Source organism: Zerene cesonia, unplaced genomic scaffold, assembly GCF_012273895.1.
Source record: "Zerene cesonia ecotype Mississippi unplaced genomic scaffold, Zerene_cesonia_1.1 Zces_u011, whole genome shotgun sequence".
Classification (NCBI taxonomy): Eukaryota; Metazoa; Arthropoda; class Insecta; order Lepidoptera; family Pieridae; genus Zerene; species Zerene cesonia.
The window spans coordinates 306,854-324,966 of record NW_024045141.1 but is presented as its reverse complement, the minus strand read 5'-3'; the positions used below and the strand labels follow the sequence as shown (position 1 = coordinate 324,966).

The window sequence follows — 18,113 nt, the reverse complement described above, 5'->3', positions numbered from 1 at the left end:
ATATACGTTATATGTAATTGTGATAGAAATATAGTGTATATTATATTCCTTCTATATATACGGCACTGCTAGTATATTAATATATGACTTCATAATTAATAATTTTGTGGATATTTATATAACAATTAAGGAATGTCGCTACATCGATCCTAGGTCAATAAAGAACATAAAGCTCTAACATACAATATTCTCTTATTATGTAGACATCACTTTAAAACTATTTATATTAAGTTTATTGTATGGAACACTAGCTGTGCCCCGCGGTTACACCCGCTTAAGTCTGTATCCCGTAGGAATAACGGGATAAAAAGTTGCCTATATGTTATTCCACTTGTCCAGCTATCTACGTACTAAATTTCATTGCGATCGGTTCAGTAGTTTTTGCGTGAAAGAGCAACAAACACGCACACATCCTTACAAACTTTCGCATTTATAATATTAGTAGGATATAGGATATTAGTGGGAAAGTAGGATTAGTAGGATAAATTACGTTACAATAAAGGTCATAATTAAGAGGTTGCCATATACTAACTAACTTAAAGGTTAAAAATAACTGGCTAGAGAGTTGATTTATCAATCAACTTCAAAACTTTTCGACGACATCAACCAATATCGACTATTCTTTTCTTCTTCGGGGACTGGTGCCTCCCGTCCATGATCTAGCTCTGACAATTTAATGGCATTTTAGGTTTTAGGTTTTGGTTTAGGTTTTCACTGCCTGCTCGGTACCGTGGTTAAAGCTTGCGTAGAACCGAGAGGTCCTGGATTCGAATCCCGGAAGGAACGCACATTGAAAAAATGTCTCGGTCTGGCAGGACACAGAAGGCCGACCAACTACTTCTCCGCAAAGAAAATCGATCAGTGAAACAGATGTATATCATCTACCCCATACCCCACTAGGGGACACGGTACTTTATTCTTGACTAGCTGTTCGCCCCGGCTTCGCCCGTGGTACATATATAGTCTATGTTACTCGTGGATAATGTAGCTTTCGAATGGTGAAAGATTTTTTAAAATCGGTCCAGTAGTTTTTGAGCCTATTCATTACAACCAAACAAACAAAGTTTTCCTCTTTATAATATTAGTGTAGATAAAAAAAGCTAATAATGAATACACGATCAACACACAAACACACATCCAATTGTTTTATTGCAACCTTCTAATATTATAAAGGCGAAAGTTTGTGAGGATGGATGTATGTGTATATATGTTAGTTACTCTTTCACGCAAAAACTATTGAACCGATTGCAATGAAATTTGGTACGTCGATAGCTGGACAACTGGAATAACAAATAGGCTACTTTTTATCCCGATATTCCTACGGGATACGGACTTACGCGGGTGAAACCGCGGGGCGCAGCAAGCATATTATAAACTAGACGCTCTTCCCGGCTCCGCCTGGATATTCAGGGTTTCCGTTTTATCCCAAGGGATTTTTTACACACATTTATAATACATTACATTTCACACTATTACAAATATGAAAGTTTGTTTGTTTGGATGTTTGTCCGTCCATCACGCTGCAACTACTGAACGGATTTTGATGAAATTTGGCAAACGGACAGGGTATGAGCTGACTTGGGTGATAGGATACGTTTTTATACCTAAATAAAAAATGCTCCCTCGGAATAAAACAGGAATCATGATATCCGGGCAGAGCCGGGACGAGCGACTTCCATATATTGCACAGTGTTTTACCCGGTTAGCGGTAGCGAGTGACGCAGCGGGTGTCAGCTAGTTGGCTATAATTATTTACATACGCTCATTCGACTTTCTACATGATTCGTTAAACAGCGGTTCAGCAATTTTATTCATGATTGAGTAACATCCTTATAAAACTTTAGCAGAACATGTAATATTAATTATATACAATTGCATAAAATACGAAAATTAATTCTGTAACGTAATTAACGTTATTTCAATTAATATATAGCTATTGCACGCGGCTTCGCTCGCGTTGTCTAAAGAAATTTACTTGGGACAAACTTTCATCCCCTGTTTTATCGCATGGGGTGTAGAATTTATCAATCTTTTCTTAGCGGATGCCTACGTCACAGTGGCTATCTGCTAACCAAATTTTATCACGATCGCTCGAGCAGTTTGTGGTGTGCGTTGATAAATCAATCTCGTTTTGTTTTAAGTCATTTTCACGTAATAAAATATAAAATACAAGCGTTCCGCCTAGGCCTCGTACGTGGTACATATATAGCCTTCCACAATAAATGGGCTATCTAACACTGAAATAATTTTTCAAATCTGGCCAGTAGTTCCTGAGATTAGTATGTTCAAACAATCAAACAGACAAACTCTTCGGATTTATAATATTAGTAAAGATTTCCAATTGTTGTTTTTTCTTCATAATTTTAATAAACTATAAACTTGAACAAACATAACATCAATTTTGGAGTCGGTCAAAAAATCGTCAGTCGCCCGAAACAGGTTGCACCGTCCACATGGGCTATTGTAAAGGTCCATTTAATCGCTCAGGTAAAAAGAAGACCGTTTTTTGCCTTGACCCTCCGGTGACGTCACTCCGAGGACATTCGGAATGCAAGTGCGGATTGTAAAATTAGTTTATTCCATAACTACTATCCTACTAATCCTTCCTACTAATATTATAAATGCGAAAGTTTGTAAGGATGTGTGTGTGTTTGTTGCTCTTTCACGCAAAAACTGCTGAACCGATTGCAATGAAATTTGGTACGTAGATAGCTGGACAACTGGAATAACAAATAAGCAAAGCTAGCTTTTTATCCCGATATTCCTACGGGATACGGACTTACGCGGGTGAAACCGCGGGGCGCAGCTAGTATAGTATAAATCAAATTCGCTATCTCGTACACCGTCTGTGTGTCTGTATCTTTAATATTACTCAACAGATTTTGTTTTATTTAACGTGGAAGGTTATAACAATAGTTTTGACGAAGAGTGGTTCAAGAGAAAGGTTTATACGTATATCATGTATTATTACACCCGCGCGAAGCTGGGGTAGGTCGCTAGTCTATGAAGTCACAGCCAAATGGTTAAATCGATAGTTTCATTAATTACAGTCCAGGTTCTTTATTATAGTCTCTACCCATGCCGGGAGTTGGGATAAATAGATATATGGAAATAAAAGACTTTTAAACGGATTTTAAACGCGATTTATTCATTATATTATTAACCCGACGTTTCGAACACTTTACAGCGAGCGAGACTGACCTCTCCCCGTGACCGGGTTAATAACATAATGAATAAATCGCGTTTAAAATCTGTTTAAAAATCTTTAATTTCTTAATGTATAAAACTCGCGCAAAATCAAACACAAGAAAATACTAACACTCGTATTGACAACCGCCCCTCCCTTTTTTTCAAGTCGGTTGAAAAAACATTCACAAAAAAATTAAACCGCTTTTAAACCCGTTAATATGTCGTCTCGAGACCTGAACAATACAAAACAATCACAGTCGAATGATAACTAGTTTCTGGCCCAACTACTGTCAGATCTATGTTATTTTTTTGTTTTGCTACCGAGTCATTTATGACTAGCCATTACCCCGGCTTCGCTTGGCGCGGGTTCAACTACTTGATTCTATTCATTTATTTATTTATTTATTTAACACTTTATTATACTGGTATACAAATAAACCTTAAATATAAAAACTTAAAACTAGACCAGCACACAAGGCGACCTTATCACTAAAGAGTGATCTCTTCCAGGCAACCCACTGTGTATAGAAATAGTAAAAAGCAGGAGGTAGGGTATTCTATTTACGTCGTATTTTTACAAATATTAAAAAAAACCGCCTTTTATAAAAAAAAAAAAAACTTATAAATGTAATTATGATTAAATATACTATCTTAATAAAATAAAGAGGAAAATTTTTTTGGTTGTTTTGTAAAGGTTCCGAAACTACTGGTTCGGTTTAAAATTTCTTTTACCACAAGAAAGTTACATTATTCACGAGTGCTATAGGATACTTCTGTGCAATAGGATATTTTTTAACCCGGAAAAATATTTCAGCTTGTATTCGACGGGCGATGCCGGGGCGAGCAGCTGGTCATCTAATATATAAAATTCTCGTGTCACAGTTTTCGTTGCCATACTCCTCCGAAACGGCTTGACCGATTTTGATGAAATTTTTTGTGCTTATCCGGTATCTATGAGAATCGGCCAACATCTATTTTTCATACCCCTAAATGATAAGAGTAAGGCAGAACAGCGTTTGCCGGGTGCAGCTAGTATATATATAATAGTACAAAGTCGAAACTTGTATCTTTGTATGTTTGTAACGTTCTTATGCAAATACCACTGGACCGATTTCAAAAATTCTTTCACCAATCAAATCCTGCACTTCACTGAGCGTAATAGGCTATATATGTACCACGGGCGAAGCTGGGGCGAATAGCTATCTATCCCGCCTCGTGATCAAATTTATTTCTATTTTTTCTATTCATTCAAAATATCTCATTTATAAAGCACTAGCTGCGCCCCGCGGTTTTACCCGCGTAAGTCCGTATCCCGTAGGAATATTGGGATAAAAAGTTGTCTATATGTTATTCCAGTTGTCCAGCTGTCTATGTACCAAATTTCATTGCAATCGGTTCTGTAATATTTGCGTGAATGAGCAATAAACACAAACATTCTTACAAACTTTCCCATTTATAATATTAGTGGGAAGTGGGATAGTAGGACTAGTAGGATAGTAGGAAGTAGGATTAGTAGGATTTCAATGCTATATAACTAAAAATTAAAGCTAGTATCTAATATAAAATATCTCGTGTCACAAATATTCGTTACGATACTCCTCCGAAACGACTGGACTCATTCTTATGAAATTTTATGGAAATTTTATAAAATCCCTAATATTATTTAAATGATAAGAGTAAGGCAGAACAGCGTTTGCCGGGTCTCCTAGTATATAAATATCTAATAATATATAAGAGCAGCTAGTCACGCTATGACGTCATCAATTCCATGTCACGTTGATAAGAAATGTGACGTCACGGCGCGGCTTACGGGTTTCGGGAACGCCGCGTGCTGCCCGATTCACATTGATTTTGTTTGATGTAAATAAAATTTAATCGACATCAAAAATACAAGGTTCTCAATTGCTCCCGCGGGTTCTCAATCATTTCGGGGTTCTTATGTGTTCGATAGAGAATTGTTGTCATATGGATTAGGATAGAACTTTAGAATCTAATAAAGAAACTAACTAATTTGTATGCATTTGACGGTTGCTTCACTTATATCCTTCCTACTAATACCATAAATGCGAAAGTTTGTAAGGATGTGTGTGTGTTTGTTGCTCTTTCAGGCAAAAATTACTGAACCGATTGCAATGAAATTTGGTACGTAGATAGCTGGACAACTGGAATGACGTATAGGCAACTTTTTATCCCGATATTCCTACAGGATACAGACTTACGCGGGTGAAACCGCAAGGTGCAACAGCTAATAAAATATAAAGAATATGGAAGTAACAAAATCTCAATAATTTATGTAACATATTAGTCTTTACATAGTCAAAAAAGGTTTTTTCATACATGTCCTTAGTTATTCTTAGTATGTATAGTATGTAGACTAATATTCTAAATGTGACAGTTTGTTCGTTTGGATGTTGGTCCGTCAATCACGCTGAAACTACTGACCGGATTTTGATGAAATTTGCTATACAGACAGGGCTATATATGAGCTGACTTGGATAATAGGATACTTTTTATCCCGATTAAATACTCCCTAAGGATAAAACAGGTATCTTGATATTCGGGCGGCGCCGGGACGAGTGTTTACATTTCCACATGTATTTAGTTATAAGCCCTTATTTTAATATTAGAGACACTACAATTCTATAGATTTAATATTCATCATCTGCCCATATATGTTCCCACTGCTGGGACACAGGCCTCCTATGAGGGTTTAGGCCATAATCCACCACGCTGGCCAAGTGCGGGTTGGCAGATGTCACATGTCGTCGAACTTTTGATTCTCGGACACGCAGGTTTCCTCACGATGTTTTTCTTCAATGTTTTAAGCAGTGGTGATGTTACACATGTGCAGATAAATTGAAAAATCAATTAATTTCTTCTAATTAAGACTCATCGATTTTTAAGTTCGATGTTCTCACCACTGAGCCCCCACTGCATTAGATAGATTTAATAATAATTAACAGTAATTAGTCATGGGCCACGTACCAATATATATGTAATTGAGGGTACGAATGGGGTACGTAAAAATCCCATGTGATAGAAGACATGACCTTAGAGTGGGTGTGGTTTGTTAACCGAAAAAGGGGAAGGGGAGGGGAGGTTCTCGATTCGACTGAATTTTTGTTTGTGTTTGTTAGGAACTTCTTACTGCTTGAAACGATTTTGTAATTTTTTTTTTTATTTGATATCTGGTGCCTCGCAATATGGTACCATATACATTTGGTATAGCTCCCCACATATTTGATCTGAAAATTTGGTGGGGACGGTTTAGTTTCTGAGTATTTCACCTTGTGGTAATGTATTTCAACTCGTGGGATTTATGGAATAGAAAATCTCGTATTTCCTTTCGCTAGCAAATTTCATAGAAATCTATTCAGTGGTTTAGGCGAGAAAAAGACAGACAGACAGACAGTTACTTTCGCATTTATAATATTATAGAGATTCTAAAGATTAAAAATATTAAAAGCTTTTTATAAGTACTTTCTTGTGGTTGATTTTACGCGAGTATCATCTCATCATTTAGAAATTAAAGACTTTTTTGAACGGATTTTAAACCGTTGTGTCTCCCCGTGAGCACGCTCGCTGTAAAGTGTTCGAAACGTCGGGTTAATAATATAATGAATAAATCGCGTTTGAAATCCGTTTAAATTTCTTTCTATTAAATAATCTATCTAATTACATTTATACTATAAAGAGGAAAGATCTGAATGTACGTATGCTTGTAATGTTTTCACACGAAATCTGCTGGACCGATATCAAAAATTCTTTCACCATAAGAAAGCACAGAATGACATAGGCTCTATACTTACTACGGGCGAAGCCGGGACGAAGAACTAGTCTACTATATTTTATATAGCATTGTTTGTAATTTGTAATGAAAAATTTTAAAAAGTTTTATCGAAAATATTTGATCGTGGATCAATTCTTTGAAACGAATCTAATACTATCTTGTATATGGGCGTTTGTTACACTTTTGCGCAAAAACGGCTGTTTCCATATGGATGAAATTTCGCACAGAGATAGCATGCCACCCGGCATCACATTTAAGTCAAATTTTTAAAATTAGCATTAGAAAAAAATGTTTTCACGTAGTCAATGTCGTCAGGTGTCTGCGTAAGGGATCGAACTCCGGACCACGCTAAGAGAGGTTTGATATGCTTTCAACGAATATCAAATTAATTTCAATAATAAATGCAGAATTTCACGTTATACTTTATATTATAAATACTTTGACTTTCGATTTAATCTTAGCAAAGCTTATCCCATCCATACACACAAACAAACTGTACTATCACAGTATCAACACAAAATTTTGTACTCACATCGAATGACGCTTACACGCAAAAACGGCTCAACCGTTTCTGAAGAAAATTTACCCACAAACGCGACATCGCAGAACATATTCACCTTGACGAAAACCGGTTACATTATACTAACATTACAAGTGCTAAATTAACTCGTAACTCTCAGCGGCTTCGCTACTCAAGTGCTTTACAAATTACGATAAAATCTGACCGTTAGATAGATCGTATCTGTATACGAGTTTTTTTTTTTGAGAAATTAGGTGTCGCTTAAAAAAAGTGATATATAATGTAAGAGCTCATGTGAAAATGTTTAATTATGAAAATTCACACATACGATCACATGTCACATACACACACACGCACACAAAAATAGAATCTATCGTCAGGTGTCTACACCGGGGTTCGAACCCCGGACCAACCTAAGAGGGGTTTGAAAGGACTACACTATACAGTTTCCAGCAAAAATAATATTTCAGCTAAGTATTATTTTTCTATTTAGAGGCTATAAGCATGGACAAATATACTAGTTGTTATTTAAAAATAAGGTCAATCTGGCAATTTTAAGTCAAACATAAGTGATAGTATTATCCTACTAATATTATAAACGCGAAAGTTTGTAAGGATGTGTGTGTGTTTGTTACTCTTTCACAAAAAAACTACTGAACCGATTGCAATGAAATTTGGTACGTAGACAGCTGGACAACTGGAATAACATATAGGCAAGCAGCTATTTAGCTTATAAAACTACAACAAACAAAGTATATCATTTGTTTGTCATCTTTGAACACACAAATATATTGTGTAATTCAATAAAATTAAACTAAATACAAAACTTCTACAAATTAAAAAACCGTGTTTCTCTCACGTGTGCGTACATAAATAAAACATAATACATCCGAAGTTCGATTACATATAAATTGTTTACCTGATAGATAACTGGTTTTTATTTCACACTATTTGATATATAATTATATAAAGTTTACCTACAAAATCGTATCGTATTATATCTCTACTACAAAACTTCCGAGTTTTAGCTCTAATAAAAAGAACTGAACACGCAAGAAGGAATAAACGTAAATTTATATTTTTACGGTATATATGGATGGAAATGTCGATGGTTTTGGTAAAGTAATTAATTACAAATAGACAACACAAATTTACCCTGTAGAGGGTATATAAAAGTCATAGTGTTGTTAAAATAATACGAAACGTAAGTTGTAATATATTACCTATAATTATTTAGTATTGTTTAAAGTGAGTTCAAAAACAATATTATCAAATGGAATCCATTGCAAAGAACGACTGAATTCGAACGTTCCGTTTTCAAATCATACAAATAAAAACAAATACAGATTATAACCTATAAAAAGATCGATACAGCAACATTCCCTCCAAAAAAACTGGCCGCATAAAAAAGGGGTTAGGGACCTGTTCGGATAGAAAAAAAAAGCGTACGAGGGATGGACCTCCGTACCTCCGTGGTTCGTTCAGCCACCCCAAACGAATAGAATCGACGAGGGTGGGACACCCCGCATTTTGAAATCAAAATCACTCGGTTTCACCACTTACAATGTTTCGGTTGCCTTTCTTCCTCATACGAACATTGCACGACGTGTATCCATTTAACTATTTTAAACTACACAACACTGCTACTAACAATCCACTGGCTCACTGACATCAGTTGCTTTTTTTTTGGTCGTCGCGTGCCGCTTAGCCGGCCGGCGGGTCAAAAACGAATACACACACGTCCTCCTTGCCACGGTGTTACACAACGTTTATTTATTAATTGTTTTACATTATTTCACTAATAAGTTTTTGAAAACAGCGTTCGTTTCATGACAGTCGCGTAGCGTCATGCATGTCGCGATTTTTCACGGTATGTACGCGCGACTCGTGGCGCTCGATCGTACTGAATTCGAGCGTCGGGGCGGGGCGGGGGTTGCGACGTGGGGGGTGTATACTGTTGTACCGACGCGGTTGAACTACTTTATCGACCTTTTGGACAGGTGGCGTGTTATTGGTAGATTCCCTTACAGCGCTTCAATCGCTTTTTTAAATCGATTATTTAACTAAGAATCAATAAAACTGATTCTGAATAGCGCCAATTATTTTCACATTTTAATTTAAAAAAAAACGTTAAGAACATAATGCGCTCACTAATGATTTTGTTAAACAAATAATATTTACGCGACTCATAGTACTATTTTTACCATGCCTATCCTTACCTATCTATGACTTTTACAGAGAATCTCTTGATATGGTTTATTTTTTCTACGTTGGTACTTTCAGCGCCATCTCTGATTAATTTTTTAAATTATTTGCACATCTTTTCCAAGTTCCGCGCGTCAAGTTAAAGGTTTACAGTTGAGTCCAGATACCCGCATTAATATACCACTTTTTGGTTGCGTAGTTTAACATAATTGCAAGATATTAGTTTAATTCATTCAGATTTTAACTTAATTGTTACATTTGCCACCTCTACAACAATTTTTTAGATTTATGTGGTTAGATTATTTGGTTATTAGAATATTTAAAGTGTTTTTATATTTATCAAAACCAAATATTTAAAAAAAAAAAATTTTTTAGTTGATTGACAATAAATTAATGTGTATAAAATATATTTATTGAATTTCAGAACGTAACACTAATGTCAATCTACGTGAAAGCTCCGGCCTGCATATTGTATTGACGTTTGTCCGATTTGGTCGGGCGAAGAAAACCATAAAATTGAGATTAAAAAGTCAATACTACGCTAAAATAAATTAAAACAAACAATATTATTTTGCAAATTGTTAAGTTGAATATCCATTTGACATGGTAAGACACAGAAAGTCCAATATACCTCATAAACATGGAAATAATAATGAAACAAGTGGGTCGAGCAGTTCCGAAAATTCAACAACCATACGATCTTATCAGTTTCAAACTGTATGGAAAACAGTGATAGGAGTAATATGTTTGATTGTCGCTGTGTATATTGGTACCTTAGGGTATCTTGAAACAAGAGTCAACACACCCTTCGATGGTGAAAAGGTAACTTATAAAAATACCGGCACACTTAGCGTAAATAGAAATGTTTTTCTCAATTTCTCAATTATTTCCATTTCTAGTTTGGCAAAAAACGCGGTTCGAATCCCGCCTCGTGATCAAATTTCTTCTATTCTTTCAAAATTTCTAATTTATGAAGCATTTCAATGCTATAAAACTAAAAATTAAATATTTCCATTTCATTTATCAATGCAATGGCTCATTAGTATTAGTGCATGTTTTAAAATTATACCAATACTCGAAATTGTATGGAAAATGCTATAGTATTTTTAAATTATCATTCCATAAAAATAATATTTTCCAGGCTGTTCAGGACACAGGTCTAGACGTTCCAGACAGATACTGGGGTACATACAGACCCGGGGTATACTTTGGGCTAAAAAGTCGGGAGCCCAGATCACCTGTGTTTGGCATGATGTGGTATGAGCTGGCTGCATCTGCTCATAAGGGAATTAGGTTGGTGTTATGACTGTTTATATTTTTATGTGATTATGTATTCAAATTGTGTATGTACTAGCGGTCCAACCTGGTTTTTGACCGTGGTGTGATATCACTACATTGTATAAAACAAAATTGCTTGCTCTGTCTTTCCCGATTCTTAAATCATTAAAATTATGCAATGGACTTTGATAGATTTGTTTTAATAAATAGGATAATAGTGATAATAAAGTCTTTATTAAATCTGTTAAATTCATAGAATTATATTGGTAGAAACTTACACAGGCTTTAGCTGTGTTAGTAAAAACTGTATAGAATGATTCAAGAGGATGGCTTATATGTATAATAACATCTATTAAGCTTTGGACAAAAGCTTGTAGCCTATGGAACTCGAAAACATAAGCATACCTTTATTTGGCACAAAAACCAATATACAGTGAAGAGAAAATCAAATATATTTTGTGTAAAATACAAATAATTATGCTTAAATAAGCAGCGGTTTCACCCGCGTAAGTCCGTATCCCCGTCTGTAGGAATATCGGGATAAAAAGTTGTCTATATGTTATTCCCGTTGTCCAGCTATCTACGTAACAATTCAATCAGTTCAGTAGTTTTTGTGTGAAAGAGTAACAAACACACACACATCTTTACAAATTTTCGCATTTATAATATAAGGATAGTAGGATAAGTAGGATAATAAATAAATAATTCAAGTTTATTAGTAGAATTGTTCAGAGTTGTAATAAATGTCTTATTTTCGTAGGTACTAAAAATTTCTTACTACAACACATTTAGGTATATTGTAGTGTGTGTAATCCAGTGTGACTCAAATCAAATCGCATCAAATCAAATTTCAGACACTGGTGCGAACAGAACGACAATTTACCAACCTATGGTTGGATTCGACACGACGGTTTCACGTTCGGCGAACAGATAATATCGGATCCGCCGCACGATATCGTGACGTCGTTTATTAAAACGGCCGGCGGTGAGCACGGGGGTCAGTGGACTGCTAGAATTAATATAACCTCTGTGGTAAGCATTCGGTAGATTTTGTTGGTCATTGGTAGAATTTGGTAGTTCTATGTGGATTCAAGCTTGCTGGTAGTTGCTATGTTAAGTAAAATGGGTATGTAGGTATGTTTTGTTACGAGTTTTAAATTTTTGACTGGCCAATATTGAAATATTGAGTTATTGAAGTATGTAATCTGGTGTTATTTGAATTTGTCTACAAAATGATACTTTACCTTTTATAAATAACAAAAAAAAAATTGATTTATTTGAAGAATAATCATTGTAAATTTCCATTTATACATATTCATTTGAAAAGGATTTTATCATGTCCTTTTATCATGTCATTCCTTCCAAATATTCGATTACCGAGTCAGAAAGTCTGTGAAATCGTATCTTATTTTTTGTATGATATTTTGGTCCTTCAAGCTGGATTTTTACCTGTATTTCTTTTTCCAGAACAAATCGAATGCACCATTTATATTAATATGGTACGGTGCACTGGACGAATCAATGGGCTCCGGTCCCCATTCACGAATTTGGGGCGAACGGGGCGCAATAGTGGGGTATACCCCCTCTTTGGGCAACTTTAGAGTGCATTTGGTTCCGCATCAAGGTAAATCTCTATTGTAGTCGCCCTATGGTCGAAATTCAAACGCCATAACCATAAATAAAAGTGATGTATGCGTGTTTTTTTTATGTGCGGGTGGTTAATATGATGGTGCGCCTGATGGTGCGCGATGACCACCGCCCATGAACACTCACAGAGTTAGTGCCTCTCCTAATGCACTGCTCTACTTTTACGATTAGGAAAGGATTGACGACGGAAAAAAGAAAGTGACTGGGAAGGGTGAGGAAAAGGAAATGGACCTCCGGTTCCCGGTGTGTTTGTGTGTGTGTGTGTGTGTGTGAAAATGTGTTTATTGACTGAATGTAATTTTTTGCATAACTATAAAAAAACAGTATGTGGTATTTTTAGGCAGGTACGATAAAGAATTAATAAATGTATTTCAGGTAAACTCCTCCACACCTCGTATGCTGATGCCCATTCACCGGGTCTGCATTTGTTGAAGGAGAAATATTATTCGCTGTTGAAAATCGAGAAGCATCCAGCGTTTGGACGTCTGGCTGTCGTTGGACCTGATGATGAATTGAACGATAAGGTATTTTTTCAACCGTCTTCAAAAAAAAAATTAGACAATTATCTATTTGTTGTTTTTTGGCTTTGTGACCTCATAAATTTAGACTGGGTGAAGTGATTTTGATGATTCTTTTTCATTTGAAAGCTGGTGTCGCCCGTGAGGTCATTTATTTTTGGTCTAGTTGTAACAATTTCATTTTTTTTTTTCTTGACCAGGCCTACAATCAGTCGCAAGACTATAAGCAGATGAGGTGTTTAGAATTTCCAATTATGTAGGCGACTAGACCAGTGTCTCGTCTGCCTTCTAGAACATCCTTCTTTTAAGCCTTTTCGCCGAACAAGAAGGGTTCACGACTACATGGGCAAGGTTATTGGGGTGACACGACAGGCGATGATAGTATTACTATACTAGCTGCGCCTCGCGGTTTCACCCGCGATAGTCCGTATCCCGTAGGAATATCGGGATAAAAAGATGCCTATATGTTATTCCAGTTGTCCAGCTGTCTACGTACCAAATTTCATTGCAACCGCTTCAGTAGTTTTTACGTGAAAGAGTAATAAACACACACACATCCTTACAAACTTTCGCATTTATAATATTAGTAGGATAGTGGGATTAGTAGGATATATAACATAGTATTATAACGTATGCTTAGCATTCCAGTTACCTCCATATATGAAGTTGTTACCTATTCGGAAAAAGTGGTTTTCAAAAATTTGTGTAGTGTTTATATATTTGGACGCCTCCTTGGTACAGTGGTAAACGCGTGAGCGTAGAACCGAAGGGTCCTGGGTTCGAATCCCGGTGGGGACAATTATAAAAAAAAAATGTCTCGGTCTGGCAGGACACAGAAGGCTGATCACCTACTTGTCCATAAAGAAAATCGATCAGTGAAACAGATGTATAACATCTGCCCCATACCCCAGTAGGGGACACGGGACTTCACTTTTTATATGTTTGGGTGGGCAGTATACCGCGGATAGTGTAATATCACCCGCTCGATCATGTAGGCTAATATTAGTAAGAAAGAAAGAAAGAAAGAAAGAAAATACATGTATTTATACAAGGTAAAGTTATGAAAAATAATTTGATGTACAAAAAGATAAATTAACCTTGTACATAAACAGGAGATCCAATCAGTGTATAAGAGTCTAAGCCGATTAAATGAAGTAGTAGCTTGAACAATTTAATTTTGAATATTTTTTATCTTTTGTCTGTATACCCTAAAAAAAAAAAAAATTAATAGAATAATAAACAAATTTCAGGACAAACAAGTGAATTTCGTGCCGGTGCAAATGCTAGTTGAGACCCCGTTCGTTTTAGATGTTGTGTATAGTACTGAGGATCTACCCTCCCCGCCCTTAAAGGGAGACGAGTACACTAAGGTGCTGGAAGTGAAGAGGGAGGAGTTTGACGAGAAATTCGAAGAGGAGTTCAAATTGAGGGATAAAGGGTGAGGTTTTCTCTTATCTATACTAATTTTATAAGTGCTGAAGTGTAGCTGAAGTGTTTGTTTGTTTGTTTGAACGCGCTAATCTCAGGATTGGTCCGATTTGAAAAATTCTTTCAGTGTTAGATAGCCCATTTATTGAGAAAGCCTATAGGCTTTTCTTTTTTTTTTTACGTCACAGTCGGCAATGGAGCTGATGGGACGCCTGATGGTAAGCGCTACCACCGCCCATGGACATTTGTAGAGGCATAAGGTCTGCAATCGACCTTACGCATCTACAAATGGACTGACTTTAAATTGGGAATGGATTTAGAAAGGATTGGCGAGAAGAATAAAGGAAAAGACTGTGATGGGGAAGGAAAAGGATATGGGCCTCCGGCTCCCCCACTCACCGAACGAAACACAGCAAAATGCTATTTCACGCCGGTCTTCTGTGGGGGTGTGGTACTTCCCCGGTGCGAGTTGGCCCAATTCGTGCCGAAGCGTGCTCGACTACCACATTCAAAAGGCTATATATGTACCACGGGCGAAGCCGGGGCGAACCGGTAGTTATAAAATATTTATCCTTGATAAGACCATTTACCAGGCCATTAGACTTTCCTTATCAGGACAATAAGATAAACTCATGAAATTATTGCATTGTCACCGATCCTTGATAACTTTCATAGTTTTAATTAAATTGGTCCATTTAAAGTGGGTCAAAATCGAGTCTAAAAGAGTTGGTTACAAACATACAGGTTAAATTACACTGGGAAGGGTCTGAGCGAAACACTATTTACTTTCCAACGCTTTATTGTTATACGCACTGTATACTTTTACTGCTCCATTTTACAAAAACCGATTAAATAGTATTTTGTTGGTTTTCTGGAAATTTCCGGATGTTCTGGATAATAGTTTATGCATATTAATATATGTAATAAGTTTATGCATATCAATATATAATATATATAATAAGTTCTCAATAATTTGAGAACTTTACTAGCGCGCTCTAGCGTCGCATAGAAGAGAGCAGCGCCATCTGGTGACAGTGATTGAAGTTTTAACGCAGGCGAAGCTTATAAAAGTAAGCGAATAAAACGTTTTTGTCATACTTTGCAGTAACAATTGCTGGACGTTATTGGTGTATTTATGTTATACCAGCTGCGCCCCGCGTTTTCACCCGCGTAAGTCCGTATCCCGAAGGAATATCGGGATAAAAAGTGGCCTATATGTTATTCCACTTGTCCAGCTATCTACGTATCAAATTTCATTGCAATCGGTTCAGTAGTTTTTGCATGAATAGAGTTGCTAACATACATACATCCTTACAAACTTTCGCATTTATAGTATTAGCAAGTAGGAAGTAGGACGTAAAGACATTTTCAATTCTCATTCCCAAGGAGAATAGTCTTCCTTAATAAGTTTTGTGTTATGAATTTGAGTAGCTTAAGTTTGAGTATGAGCTTGAGTTTAACTCATTCCAGATACCCGTTGAGTGACGTAGCCATAGCGAAGGCGGCCATGTCGAACATGATTGGAGGCATTGGTTACTTCTACGGGACGAGCCGGGTGCAATCGCAGTATACCAGGGAGCCTGTGCCTTATTGGAAAGCGGCTCTGTATACCGGAGTACCTAGCAGGTGGGGTTTAGGATATTTTTTTTTTATGTCATAGCGGGCAACTGAGCTGGTGGTTCGCCTGATGGTAAGCGATCACCCATGGCTATTTGCAGAGGTGGTGCTTCTGTGAATACGTTATACGCTTTAAGAGGATAAGGATAGGATTGAGGATGGCAACAAAGGAACAAAAGGGATACCCTTTCTCCACCCTTCCCGGGCGAGTTTTATATGTTTTTATTGTGTTAGTGTGAAAACTGCTGGATTTTCTAAATAAATAAATAGATAAATAAATACGAATTGTGTTCTGGACCTTTAACGGGGCCCCGATGCGTTGTGAGCTTAGTTTTTTCGCTCAATGAACTTAAAATTGAGCATCATTACTCTATGTCCATTCCAGGGTCTGAAATGACTTCTGTACAAAATTTCATCTTAAACAGTTTGGTGGTTTAGGTGTGACCAAGACAGATATATAGACAGGTGGTTAAGAGTTATTTCGCATTGATAATATTACTAGCTGCCCCCCGCGGTTTCACCCGCGTAAGTCCGTATCCCGTAGGAATATCGGGATAAAAAGTTGCCTATATGTTATTCCAGTTGTCCAGCTGTCTACGTACCAAATTTCATAGCAATCGGTTCAGTAGTTTTTGCGTGAAAGAGCAACAAACACACACACATCCTTACAAACTTTCGCATTTATAATATTAGTAGGATAGTAGGAAGTAGTATAATATTAGTAGGATAGGATAGGATTAGTAGGATCAATTTTAGTAAGGTCAAATTTAATTAAGAATAACAGATATTAAGGATTATTCATTTATGACTCGCAGGTCGTTCTTCCCGCGAGGTTTCCTCTGGGACGAGGGTTTCCACGGCCTGCTGGTCGGGAGGTGGTCGGTAGACATACAGATGGACGTGGCCGCTCATTGGCTGGACCTGATCAACGTTGAGGGCTGGATACCCAGGGAGCAGATTTTGGGTGAATAATATCTGATATATAAAATTCCCGTGTCACAATTTTTGTTATCGAACTCCTCCGAAACGGCTGGACCGATTCCGATGCAATTTTGTGTGCTTATCCGGTATCTATGAGAATCGGCCAACATCTATTTTTTATACCCCTAAATGATAAGAGTAAGGCAGAACAGCATTTGCCGGGTCAGCTAGGAATAATGTATACGACACGACACGTCACGTCAGGACAGATCACAGTACGACACAACAGAAGATAACACATCCTTACCCGAGCGACGTGCGCTAAACAAACACACAAAAAAGCAAAACTATGCCTATGCCTGTTTTAGGCAAAGTTTTCTTCTTTTCAGGATTCTTTAAGTAATTGCCTGGAAATGAGCTAATTTCAATAAAAAAATTGTAATGTTTAAGTTTGTTATGTAACTAAATATTTAAAATTAAAATTAAACTTTTTTTATCACATTGCGGGCAACTGAACTGGTGGTTCGCCTGATGGTAAGCGATCACCAACGCCCGTGAACAGAGCAGAGAGAGATTGACGATTGGAAAGAAGGAATGGACTGGTATGGGTCAGGAAAAGGAGTTGGAGTTCCAGCTCCCCCACACACCGAATGAAACACAGCAGCATGCCACTATTTCACGCCGGTTTCCTGTGTGGGTGCGGCACATCCTCGTTGCGAGCTGACCCAATTCGTGCCGAAGCGTGCTCGAATTCCGCATAAAGATCTAACAATCAATCGAATCTAGAACATTCTTCCAGGCACGGAGGCGTTAGCCCGCGTCCCGAAGGAGTTCGTCGTGCAGAGCAACGCGGCGGCCAACCCGCCAATGCTGCTGATACAGATCGCCAACATGGTCAAATTGCGGCCAACTCTGTTCCAACACGACTCGAAGCACAGGAGGATATTGGACCGCATGTTCCCGCGGCTGCAGGTGGGTTGGGACAATGTTTGGTCGGTGG

At 37.2% G+C, this 18,113-nt stretch overlaps 2 protein-coding genes across 3 annotated transcripts in view; one reads left to right on the top strand and one right to left on the bottom strand.

Annotated features, from left to right (window-relative positions):
• LOC119839274 (LIM domain-binding protein 2) overlaps nucleotides 1-9,409 on the bottom strand; it is a 53,090-nt gene extending 43,681 nt beyond the window's left edge. Inside the window, exon 1 of one of the 2 annotated variants that reach the window (XM_038365505.1) lies at nucleotides 9,063-9,409. In XM_038365505.1, the coding sequence (XP_038221433.1) occupies nucleotides 9,063-9,089 (27 nt within the window). In that variant the 5' untranslated portion in view covers nucleotides 9,090-9,409. Of the gene's footprint in view, nucleotides 1-8,967 lie in introns of both variants that reach the window. The other variant, XM_038365506.1, reaches the window with a different exon arrangement.
• A 772-nt stretch (nucleotides 9,410-10,181) lies between these two features.
• LOC119839272 (mannosyl-oligosaccharide glucosidase) overlaps nucleotides 10,182-18,113 on the top strand; it is a 15,261-nt gene continuing 7,329 nt past the window's right edge. The window contains exons 1-9 of the mRNA XM_038365504.1: nucleotides 10,182-10,526; nucleotides 10,846-10,997; nucleotides 11,837-12,014; nucleotides 12,450-12,606; nucleotides 13,005-13,153; nucleotides 14,398-14,585; nucleotides 16,046-16,201; nucleotides 17,008-17,156; nucleotides 17,913-18,085. Coding sequence (XP_038221432.1) covers nucleotides 10,308-10,526; nucleotides 10,846-10,997; nucleotides 11,837-12,014; nucleotides 12,450-12,606; nucleotides 13,005-13,153; nucleotides 14,398-14,585; nucleotides 16,046-16,201; nucleotides 17,008-17,156; nucleotides 17,913-18,085 — 1,521 coding nt within the window. The 5' untranslated portion in view covers nucleotides 10,182-10,307. The remainder of the gene's footprint in view (nucleotides 10,527-10,845; nucleotides 10,998-11,836; nucleotides 12,015-12,449; nucleotides 12,607-13,004; nucleotides 13,154-14,397; nucleotides 14,586-16,045; nucleotides 16,202-17,007; nucleotides 17,157-17,912; nucleotides 18,086-18,113) is intronic.